Consider the following 12,612-nt stretch of genomic DNA (forward strand, 5'->3'; position numbering starts at 1 on the left):
CCGTGTTTCCATGGTAGCCATTTTAGGGGTTGAAAATTTCCATTTTTCTAATAGCCCATCAAAAGAAACTTTGATTGATATGAAATTATCTAGTGGGGGAGTTCGGGTCAGAGAACACAAAAAACAGACTTATTTTAATGTCTCAAGTTGCCATGATAACGATTTTGGCATTGAAAATGTAACTTTTTCCCTAATTCCTATTAAAAATGTACTCGGACATAAATCCAGGTATTTTGGGAATAACCTCATTATTATGCTCCTTTTTTAATCCAATTTTACCGCGAAAAAATCAAAATTAAACCTTTTTGGGGGGATGCCCGTCCCCCACTGCACTGAGCGATCGCGAGCAAACTGAGAACGCGTTAAGCATGTTCGCTAAGCACACAGAACGAAATTTCAAACCACGCAGCGCAGTGTACGTGTGAGAAATTGTAGGTCGGCAGCATAATTTCACCCGAATTCACAGGCTTTTGATTCACCACTACTAATGTTGTGAATTACCGAATGTTTAGAAGTATTTCCCAACATTGACGTAATGGTGTTTTGAGGTAAAAGGTCAAATAGCGTCCAATAACACCAAAAGTTATTGTACTCCGCGTCAAAGTTATTGGACTCTGCGTCCTCTGATACCGAAATTTACTGTACGAAGAAACTCCATAGATTGCAGACGCAGGTGTATAATAATAAAGATAATGTATATTGGGGCCATTCTGGTCAAAATTATGTTTTCCGTTAATTTTAGTGTGTTAGAATTAATTTTATATAGACCAGAAATAATTTTTCAAGCATTTTTAATTTTGTTTCATGCAGTCATCCCAAATAAGTGTTATATAGTATATTACTAACTTATTATGCATTCATCGAATTAAGTTTATGCCTTCAAATTAATTTAATGTGCTAAAATTAATTCTACTAGTATCTCAAATTAATTTTATGAACCCAATTCCCCTTAGCACCCAATGTACCATTATTTATTACAAGTAGTAACAGTAGCGCACAGGTTTTTTTATTTAAAACATGATTCACTGGTACTTATTTATTTTATGGATTAACAATTAATGATTTCGTTACCTCATTCCAGGAAGAATAATGAAGACAAATTATTTCTGATTGTTTAACTATAGTAAAATTATGACCATGTAGTGGTACATTATTTTAGTGTGACCTGGCGTGACCCAAAAACTCTATGATTAGCTAGATCCCTTTCCATGGTAGCAACGGCTAAATTTGAACATGGTGCCTGTATACCTTTAAACACTTTTTTAAATCCAGCAGGCCAAGACAAGGGGGAAATATTACAAGATAAATGGTTTCACGTTTAATACTGGCCTACTTGACATAGAAGAGGGCTCTCACTTGTGCGAACGTCGTAGGAAACACTTATTGCAACAGTTTACCCTAAATATAAAAGAATCGGCTGTCAATTAAACTGCGGTTGCTAACCAACCGGAGGCAAACAGTGAGACTAAACGTGCCCAGAGACTAATCGTTTTGGCGTGTGCCAACTCACAGTTATAGAAAACCGCAAAGACTAGTCGTTTTGACGTGTGCCGGCTAATCGGCTAACAAAAAGCAGGAAACCGCAAAACCGCAAAAAGTGATAAAGAAATGTAAATAGCTATGGAATAGTTTCTATAAAAATCTCTACATATGTATATCAACCTGGGGAATAAGCTTTTGACCTGTTGCACAATGCTCAATGCAATTGCCAGTATTATATTGTAAAAGGCGATAGTCATATCAAACTATTGACATGCGACAAAAATAATTAATCTTTCCACCTTTGAGCTTGGTGAAAAACGCATTTATTGATTCGCCAAAGGCCTGTGGCTTCGCTTATTTTCGCACAAGTGCTACATAGACATAGGAAAAAGTTCGACTCACCCTCTGGATTGTTGAGAATATAACTGACTATTTCATTGAATCCGCCATGATGAGAGTTCTCGAATCCAAAACTGTAGCTGTGCTCGAATACAAATGTCTTCTCATTAAATTACGTCATGTATACAAGAGTTAGCATTCCAAAGTCTGTCACCCCGTTTTTTTTTCAAAGTTTGGAAAGGGCGGCATTTCCATCTGAATGATTGAACGACGTGAAACACAAATTCCATCGCATAAGCTTATGTTCCGGCAACATGTACAGTAGAAATATGCTGCAGTTACGTAAGCTTATAAGCTTATACTCCACAAAATGGCCACAGGCGGCGTGAACTATCTGAAAGGGTTCCCTAAACGTCCTACTTGGTACCTTAGACACTCACATGTGATATCCTGAAAAGTATTCTCTGCAGTAATTCCAGTTTCTATCAACATTCAACTGTTCAACGACACGATAGCACGAGCATTACTGACACGCGCACATAGACTCAATTGCGCATGCTCTCTGAAGGGCGTGCGCGTGAATTGCGCGTGTTACAACAGTGAAGAACGCGAATCTTAGGGTCTCTGCCAGACTACACAGGCAAGGCGAAACATGCGAGATGCAAAAAAAATGTTTAATCTGCAATGCCAATATGAAGCTTACGAGGTTCGGTGCTCGCAGAGAGAGAGAGAGAGAGAGAGAGAGAGAGAGAGAGAGAGAGAGAGATAGAGAGAGAGATTGTTAATTTATGTTCGAAATCTCTTTCATAGTCGTAAATTTTGAAGGAAGAAAACTAAAAACAAATTAAATTGAACTGATTGAACGTGTATCCATCAAGTTCGCACAAAAGTAAAAAACTGCTTAGTGTCACTTTTCCGACAAGCATTACCCCTTGGGTTATGATATCCCCCCTCTCTCCTAACAGTATGATGCATAATTCGGCGCTGCACGTACGACAATTGGAAGTCATCCATCGACAAAATTAAAATAAACAACACCTCTTTTTCAGAATTCCAACACAGTGTCAATGAACTGTTATTAGATCTCTATATAATACTTATAGCCCCTCAACTTATAATAATAATAATAATAATAATAATATAATATAATAATAATAGTTTATTGTGGTCAAAGGCCTGCGTTCATATACAAATTTCGGAAAAAAACATCCTATACACAATAATTTGAAGTCATACATCAATGTAGCGGTACACTCTTCAACATGTACTGTTTTTCCCTTGGAAAAGGCTTAAAAATAAATTTACAGAGATCGAGTAAAGTTTTCGGCTGTTTTGTCTGAACAAGTCCTGTAAATTTAAGAATATTCCCTTCTCTCTGAAAATAACTATTTCATAATACGAACATATTAAAGGAAAATGGAACCAATTCTAAACTTCCCCAAAATTACACAGTGTACAAAGCCTATCTCTTAAGTCAATATTCTGTCTTCTCCTCTCTTCAATAGCTGCTGGCATAGTTCCATAACGAAACGTGCAAAAGCTTGAATGTATTGAATATTGCAGTCCAGTGAAAAGTTTTTTTCTTACAGCAATTGCAAAGATTCAAACCTTAGTCATGTGACTATGTTATGAGAATCGCACCATGTTCGTCAAGTGCGTTCTGACTGACAGCCTGGGGCCTTCTTATCTTTGCTTCTTTTAGCAAATAACTCAGGAAGCACAATTTATAAGTGCCACTATATAATCACTGTATTTTTCAATGAATATCGATCTTATTCTCTTGGTGAAGTTGTCGGATGTGCAGTTATTGCGCGGGTAGCGGGTATTGTGTTAAGTTATGCACAGGAACGAGCACAATTTATGGCAAGACGCCTGGAACTGGAAATCCGGTCACGACATGAGACCTGCAACTTTAAGGCTGTGACGTGCGACATAGTGCCCTCGATCTGTAGATGCACAATAGCAGTTAGGGCTGATGTTGCAAAACTAACCTGCGAGTATTTATTTATTTATTTATTTATTTATTTAGTTAGTTAGTTAGTTAGTTAGTTAGTTAGTTAGTTAGTTAGTTAGTTAGTTAGTTAGTTAGTTTAGCTTAGTTCTCCTTGTATTTTAGATACCATCCTTACCAGAGACCATCAGTGCTTAGTCAGTCGCCAGCGTACAAAAGAAGTTTAAGGTTTACAGCAAAACGCATGTCATTTACATAAATAAAAAGAATGAGAGTCAATATCCGTGACATGTATGACATGCCTGAATAGAACCTGTCGCTGAAAGAAGATGTCTTAACATTAACGTTGGTATAAAAAAAGTGGTTACCTAAAAATAACTTACTTTAGACGTTATATAGACTGGGAGCTAAAATAAGTGCACTGTTAGTAAATTCACTCTACCTTTCAAACTTTCGTTACAAAAATGGTAAATTTTGACGACTTTGTCAACAATCTGGCAAGTCATGTTTACTAGAGGTGAATATATTTCAAATTTTACTTCATTAGTGAGTAGTCTAGTCTAAGGCTTCTAAGGTACTTACAGTGACTATTTAATATCAGAACCTTCTAGACAATTTGATTTAACTATAAATACAGGGCGGTACAATGGGTGTCTGATTTTGGGATTTTCACTCGTTTCGACTTCGAAACCTGTTTTGTACACTTCAATGTATCTCCGTTCTTTGAAAAGTGATACTGTGTTCTTCAGAACTTCAATCAAGCCTTTAGCCAGAGGGTGGGGTCATTTTTTCACACGACCGTGTCTTTCTGGACTCAATTCGCTTGAGATTGCTGCAGATGCCTTTGTGTGACGTCAAAACTAAGCTAAGTGGTCTAATCTATGCAGTTGTTTTGTAACTTCTTGTTGATTTCCCCTAGATTTAATTATTAGTTTGATAAATATATTTTGAAAGAAAATCTATGTCTTCACCGCCTTTATGTGTCGTAACAATGTAGTATATGTGAAATGTCAAAAACTGCTGAATCAGTACTTTGCTTCTACTCTTTTATAACCGTAATTATTTCATCATCTGCTGGTAAATACAACTCGCTGTTCTCCTCGTAGCAAAGTTCTTTGAAGAACTTCATGAAATCACCAAATACCTCAGGAGGAGCAGTCTTTCTGAAGTCGTGTAGTTGCACAACAAAATCCAGCATCATATTTCCGTCTTTGGAGTTTTCTTTGAAACACTCGTCAACTTTGAAACTCGCCTTTCTGTGCTGAGTTTGCATCTTTACATCCGGGATACCACGTTGTATCATTTCGCGCATAGTCGCTGACCCTATCTTTGGTGACATGGAGTCGGGAACGCTATTACCGATGTGAAGCAAAATCTGCTCCCAGGCACCTGCAGATAGATACAAACAATGAAATTACACAGGAGTGAAAAAGCACAGACTTTGAATGCCATTTTGTCTACTGCACACATTTTATAGCCAAATTTTAATAAAAATAATCAATTACTAATTGTTTTCTGCTCTCATGTGATTACAATAACAAGTGATAGTGAAACATACATAAACTGCAGCTTTTGGAAATTCGTAGTGCAACAGCCATAGACGATTATTCTAAATTATATCATGCCCGTATATTGCTGGCACAAATAGAGCGATCGGTCAAGACATGAAAATAACCGTGCTACATTCGCAATATAGCACGGTTGGAACAGCCACGAGCTCTCTACTAGAAAAGATTTCCGCCAGATTGTAAATTCCATGTAAGAAGCCACCAAACCAACACTTATTCCAGCCAGTTCTACGCTGTTCACTCCATAAATACACTCGATATCGAGCTCATATGTGGTGAACTCCTCAAAATCTCGCGGTATACCGTCGCTGGGTGTGGTTCATTGCTTAAGTATTTCAATGTATCAGACACTACGAGAAATAATTTAAGCGATCTTTTATACGTGACATCATTTTTCGTTGTCTGTCTACTCAGTGGATAAGAAAAGTTACTAACATAATGTTATTTTTACATACTGAAAGATATAGGAAACACAATATGAAATCCATAATTTGCATACGCTATATATATAGTCTCAGTTACCTTACTGCTTTAAAGAAGAAGAAGAAGCCAACCTTTCCAAAGTTAAATTTTGCAATACCTTTAGAAAAGCTCGGTAAGAAAGACCGGTGAACGCAATGCAATCAAAAAAGGTGTTTTTTCTAAGATGCAGTATTAGAAGTGCTATATGACAGCCATTCTGTAACCCCTATAATTTAATTCATATAAAGTATCTGTACGGTGATCTGATAGGTAGATAGGTGGAAATAATCATGTTATACTTCTGATTTTGCACAGTTGAAACACTAGCTAGCTCTCAATTATAGACAAAATCTCTTGATAACGCTTCACACCTAAAATTCAATATGCTGTTATGATATGATGGCGATAAACCACATCAGCAATAGGTATACTACTGGACTTTGACCAGTTAACTCAAAATTAATGGCTATTACTCGTACACATGCATGAATGTTGTGAAATGGTAAAAACACTGAGATATACCGAACCCTGGTGTAGTTTACTGCTAAATTGCGTCATAGTTTTTACGTTTTGATTATTTGAGCTTTACGCAAAGTACAAGTATCCGGACTGAATCATACCGACAACTAGAAGAATAAATAGCATCCCTCCTGTGTTAAGTCGTCCATAGAGCTCTACGGTGGTGTTCTCAGGATCTGTGAAGAAATACGCACAGTGTTGAAGATGGATAATATCAAAACCAGCCGGTTCTTTTCCAATCTTCGTCTTCCTTAAATGTTCTTCTATGGTGATGGGATAGAAGTCAAACTTTATATTCTTCCAAAGACCGGCTTCCTGTTTCGATTCCACCAAAGTTTGAAATTTTTGTACTTGACTCTCATCTGGTTCGACGACTGCGTATAAAATACGGCTGTATTTGCTGTTCAGTGTGTCAATTATTGGAATATCCGTGGTCCCTGTCAAAGTGTTAATAGAACTGCAAGTCAAAGATACGTTGTACGCAGCTCTTAGAGCTTCCAAAATTGTGCTTAAGCTAGTGAGAAGTAAACAATGCTTGCCCGCACCTTCCACGCGGCCGGGATATCAGCGGCGACTGACCTGTGAATGCTTAATTTTGTTTATGTCTCTGTTCTTCTGTTTTCAATTTTGTTGTGCATTTCTTTCGAACCTATAGTAGTTTTCATGTTGAATGCCTATCAATCTTAACCATATATGAACAAACAACGAATATGCAGTGAAATACGAAGAGCGCCATGGTGTTCGAAACATCAGCAATATGCATTGTGTGCACGTAGTTGCTTTATATTTCACATCTTCGCTTGCCAAGGTCTCCTGTGCGGCCGGCTGGCTGCTCCCCGATAACAGCAACTGTAGTCAAAGAAACTACCCATGAGTGCGGACGATGTTGATTTCGCGATATTTTCGACAATTCAATCGAGAGTAAAAGAACAGGAAGAAGCAAACGTTTGATTGATAATGCATATAGACGCTCCAACGGCTGGATCAGAGAGAGAGAGAGAGAGAGAGAGAGAGAGAGAGAGAGAGAGAGAGAGAGAGAGAGAGAGAGAGACAGAGAGAGAGACAGACAGAGACAGAGAAAGAGACACAGACAGTCAGACAGAGGCAAAGAGATATAGAGACAAGCAGAGGCAGAGAGACAGAGACAGACAGAGAGACAGACAGAGAGGCAGAGAGACAGAGACAGAGAGAAACAGACAGATAGAGGGAGAGGCAGACAGACAGGCAAGAAGATAGACAGAGACACTCAGAGGGAGGAGACAGAGATACCAGAGAGAGAAAATATGTGTATTTCCCTGTGTGTGTTATTAAGGTGGACACGCAAGGTGTTAAAATGAAATTCCCCTTACCGTCGGATGTTCCCACTGCGAGTACTCGAAGCGTAATATCTGCCTCTCCACAGAACTTAAAACTCTCAAATATATCCTTCACATCCTTCTCATGTTGAGAGAGGGAATATTTATCATATCCATAACGGCCTATCACTTCGTAACTTTCAAAGTACTCCTTGGGGAAGAGTACTAAAGCCTTCAAGTCTTGAGACATTGTGAGCTTTAAAAAAGAAAAGATGCAAGGCATGAACACTTCAAATAAGATTATTAGAGGGTTATATTCTAATATATTTTATTAGTTTTCCAATCGCAACTTGAAACGCATTTAAGTGTTTAACGTGTATGTTGTCATACTAATTATTTTCCTTATATTTCTTTGTTCTATACGTTTTAACGAGGGTGTGTGATATCATTCGTTGGATTTGAAGAGGAAACTGTATCGAAGTACGTTTTGTACAACATGTCAACTTTAAACTACCCGTATGCATTGTCACTGTTGCGTCATCATGGCAGACCAGAGAAGATATATAATTGGCAATGCTCACGTGTTTCAGTACATATTGCAGTTGTTATTTACAACTTCATTGAAAGTGTCATGATCAACACCTTGAACAATATTCACCAAAGATGAATTACAAATATCATTAAGTATACAAATATGCAATTGGCTGAAAAAATACTAAATTTCTTTTACTGCTGTCATTGTATTTGCACTTTATATAGCAAATGTAATTGCCTTGGTACTTTAAGCACTATATGCCAAACTGTATATAGAAATTATAAAGTAACTGACATGAAAATGCAAAATATCGCTCACTTATACAAGATAATTTTCTCATCAATACACATATCAAGTTTCATATAATTTTAGAGTTCTTCCAGCCTAAGATCCCTAATTCGGAAAGTTAGTTAAATATGCAAATGGTAACTTGCTGATGTAAAAATGCTAAACATTTTCATTAATATTCTATCATATTTCTTCAATGTACATTGCAGGTTTCAAAGATTTTGATGAGGTCAATCAAGATATATTCCTAATAAGAAAAAATCGTTAAATACTCAAACTAGTAATGAGACTGACTTTTAGTGATATTATATCATAGTATCTACAATATGCATAGCACATTTCGTCATTTGGCATAGTCAATCCAGATATGCATCCCTAATTAGTAAAGTTTGTTTAACATTCAAATTAGTAATGAGCTAAAATAAAAGTGCCAAATGACTTCAAAAATGTTATATCGAACTTTCTTCAATTTACGTAGCACGTTTTCTCAACTTTGATTAAGCCAATGCAGATATATATCTCAAATTAGGAAAGTTCATTGAATATGTAAATGTTCTAAAAAATTTAAACCGACTTTTGGTCATTATAGTTTCTTCTCTTTATAGAGCAAGTTTCAACAATTTTGATCAAGTCAATCTAGATATATATGTAATTAGGAAACTTCGTTAATGTGCAAAGTAGTCATTAGCTGAAGTAAACATGCCTAAGGCCTTTCAATATTGTTTTAATCTAGTATTATCAATGTACATAACATCTTTCGCCAACTTTGATCAAGTAATTCCAAGTATATATCCCTAATTAGGAAAGTTCATTAAATATACAAATTAGTAATTGGCTTAAGTAAAAATACTTAATGTTCATATAATATCATATCATATCATATATCATATCATATCATATCATACAAATCGTATCATATCAAATATGATATGATATGATATGATATGATATGGAATGATACGACATGATATTATTCATATGACATATGATATGATGTTATTATTCTATGATGTCGGATAGTATAATGTGCTTTGATGTGCTGTGATGTGTTATGATATGGTATCATATGATATGATATTTCGCATCTTAGAGACGCGTTGCTAAGAATCCGTCTTATGCTTGCTAACACACATGGAATTCCAGCAGAGTGTCGTGCGGCAGTTCTATTGCGCAATTCCTTGTCACAGAACGTGTCTGACAGACAGGTACAGCAGCAGCTGTGAAATCAATATGTAACATTTGGCACTTGTATTCAACGACAGATATCACATACCAAAAGTTACAGAACAAAGAAATAAAAGGAAAATAATGAGAATGACAACATAATAATCTACTCTTTATATCAGTGCTAGGATTGATATCAAGGGAAAATTATTTTGAAGAGCGGTTTATTCAACATTTCAACTTCAAAGTGCTACCACAGCGCTAAGATTTTATTGCGAGCCCTATATCGTATTGTCTATCTGTAGCAATTTACAATACTCTGCTGAATATCTATCTGGGAAAACCTCTTTACAAGACAATACGACGACTTTGGACTATTTGATACCCCGTGTTCGCTGGCATCAGCATTACCTACAGGCCTTTCCTACGTTACATGTAAGGACCTGAAGATATTTTGATGGAATTCATCTCCGGAATATAAGATTTGAAGGGAGACAGTTATGGGAACGCAAGCGACTGACAAAGAAACTTGTCCAAATTTCATTCGGCTGTATAATCACATGTGTACATTGTGCTACGTTTCTTCAGTGTATTGCTTTATAAGGGAGCCTTCAGTAATTACAGAGAGGGCGGGGGGATTAGGGAGAAGGGTCACTTTTTATAAATCTATCTCAGATGATTTTACAGCCAAACCTTTGAATGCCCATTTGATATTTCCTGAATATGAAATTGCCGACAAAGTACATCAATTCTTTTAAATATATACACATTATCGACAAGTCACACAAGCGAAAAGATGCAGTAGTGTCCTACATTAAACAACTTGAACAGTTCAAACTGATGAAAGACAAGAAACAAAGTGTACATTATTTATCAAATGTCTATAAACGTACAGATATTGTCAGTTTTATGTTGTATGTGGGCAAAAAAATATTCATACTGGACGAGTGTGTATAATGAATCAACATTTCAGTGAAATTCCAAACTCCAATTTATTGCAAACACATTCATTTGCAACTACCCTAACCTAATCAAGTATATTAATATGAATAATCAAGCATACATAATTACATAGATTTGCCTATTACTATATGAGAAAAAATATTCATAGTTTCGTCATAGACTAGCATGTATAATGAATCAACATTTCAGTGAAATTCCAAACTCCACTTTCTTTCATACACATTCATCTGTAACAATCATAGTCTAATCAAGAATATTAATATCAATAATAAGGCGTACATAAATACGCGAATTTACCTACTTTTGTATAAGAAAGAAATTATTCATCGTTTCTTCATAGACTACCATGTATAGTAAATCAACATTATCAATGAAAAATAAAAAATCAAATTTCTTGTAAACACATGCACGTTTTACTTCCCACTTCATGCAAAGTACATTTTTATAATTATATTGTCATATTATCAGATATATAACCGATATAGCTTGTTGTGTTGGGGAAAATTATCAATAGTTTGCCTGATAGACTCCCGTGTATTATGATTTGATATTTTGGGTGAAGCACTATATAAGCCACATCCTGCCACCTTATAGTTGCACAAAATATGGTGACCCTCGCAAATGCATAACGCTTCAAAAATGCTTGCGTGATAAATTGCAACCCTGCCATCCAAAATGCCTGCCCTCTCCTCCCCTCTTTCTGTCTGTAACTTTAAAACATAACAATTAAACTAATTGTTATGTATATAAGATGATACTGTTTTTAGTTTATTCATCGGGAGAATACTGCAATAATTCGGGGAGGTCAAGTTTTAGAATGCCGGACAAGGGGGAGGGTCACATATTAGACACAATGATAAGCCAAGGGGAAGGTCATTATTACAGCGCAGGTTTGCACGGAATTTCGCCGGCCCTCCCGCCTGCAATTACTGAAGGCTCCCTAAGTAATGAACTCCCTTTTTCGCTATGCTGTGTCCAAACATGACAGGAGATGATTGTCAATATGCTAGTGTGCCAGTTACCCTTCCTAGCACTTGTTTTTTAACGAGGACGACGGAAGCTAAAAACGTGCCTATTTCTTGACCTCTTGTCCTCAACCGGAACCTTCAGGGTAAGCGACGCTATGCCAATGTTGGAATGGCTTATATCCATACCAAAAGATGTAATTCAATAAGTAAGTATTTCACTTAGATACAAAGGAAAAATGTCTCAGTGCATATTGTGCGGTTGTAACATTCTGAAGCCAACCTCTGAAAATAAACGATTTTCAAAAATTCAGATAACATGTAGGCCTATAGCCTAAACATGACAGAGGCTATAGTAATCAAGGTCTCGGAGAAGATCGGTATGTAATCAGAACTTGGTCGACGCACTCTTGATCCAGAAATAGAGCACAGAAAACGGCACGTGAAAACTGACGAAACTGTAATGGATTCAAATCATGCCAGTCGCGTTCCCACTGACAGGGCCTTCTTAGCTTTCCTTCTTTTGGCAAATAACTCAGGAAGCACAATTTATATGTGTCACTACATAATAATTCATTTTATACTCGACCTTACCTTCTAGATGACATGTGGAATGAGCAGGAATTGCGACTGTGGCGGGTATTGTGTCGAGTTATGCATAAGAACTGAACAAGCACAATTTACGGCAGAAAAATGGAACTATAGACTTCCGGCCACAATATGCCCCTGCGACCTTAAAACTATGACCTGCGACCTCAAAACTGTCGCCCTCAAACTGCAACTGATAAGGGGATAACCGTCAGTGCTGATGTTGAGCAACAGACCTGCGAGTATTTATTTGTTATTTTTCAGTAATCATTATTTTACTAGCTCACGTGTTCACACATGGGCTAATGTCATAGCGATGTCTGTCTGTCTGTCCGTGAGTATGTATGTGTGTTAGTGTGTGTCTGTCTGTCTGTCTGTCTGTTTACACGATAACTCAAAAACGCCTGAACAGATTCAAGTCAAATCTGGTACATGGGTACCATATGCTATTTGCAAGAACTGATTAGATTTTGTTATGCGATATCGTTTTTTT

The 12,612-nt window shown here is 36.7% G+C and overlaps 1 protein-coding gene across 1 annotated transcript; it reads right to left on the minus strand.

Moving 5' to 3' along the window:
• Window positions 1-2,991: 2,991 nt before the first annotated feature.
• LOC139133323 (histamine N-methyltransferase-like) lies at window positions 2,992-12,250 on the minus strand. Its single transcript, XM_070699861.1, has 4 exons — window positions 12,126-12,250; window positions 7,671-7,872; window positions 6,423-6,758; window positions 2,992-5,161 (listed from the first exon to the last, which is right to left on the minus strand). Exons 2-4 carry the CDS (start codon window positions 7,864-7,866, stop codon window positions 4,812-4,814), a joined length of 882 nt encoding a protein of 293 aa, XP_070555962.1. The 5' UTR covers window positions 7,867-7,872; window positions 12,126-12,250; the 3' UTR covers window positions 2,992-4,811.
• Window positions 12,251-12,612: the final 362 nt, after the last annotated feature.

The sequence above is a fragment of the Ptychodera flava genome, chromosome 5, assembly GCF_041260155.1.
Source record: "Ptychodera flava strain L36383 chromosome 5, AS_Pfla_20210202, whole genome shotgun sequence".
Classification (NCBI taxonomy): Eukaryota; Metazoa; Hemichordata; class Enteropneusta; family Ptychoderidae; genus Ptychodera; species Ptychodera flava.

Coding starts and splice junctions, on each gene's coding strand:
- LOC139133323 (XM_070699861.1), bottom strand. CDS start 7,866: ATGTCTCAAGACTTGAAGGCTTTAGTACTCTTCCCCAAGGAGTACTTT. Junction 6,759..7,670: donor CGCAGTGGGAACATCCGACG/GTAAGGGGAATT, acceptor ACACTTTGACAG/GGACCACGGATATTCCAATA. Junction 5,162..6,422: donor ATTTATTCTTCTAGTTGTCG/GTATGATTCAGT, acceptor ATCTATCTGCAG/GTGCCTGGGAGCAGATTTTG.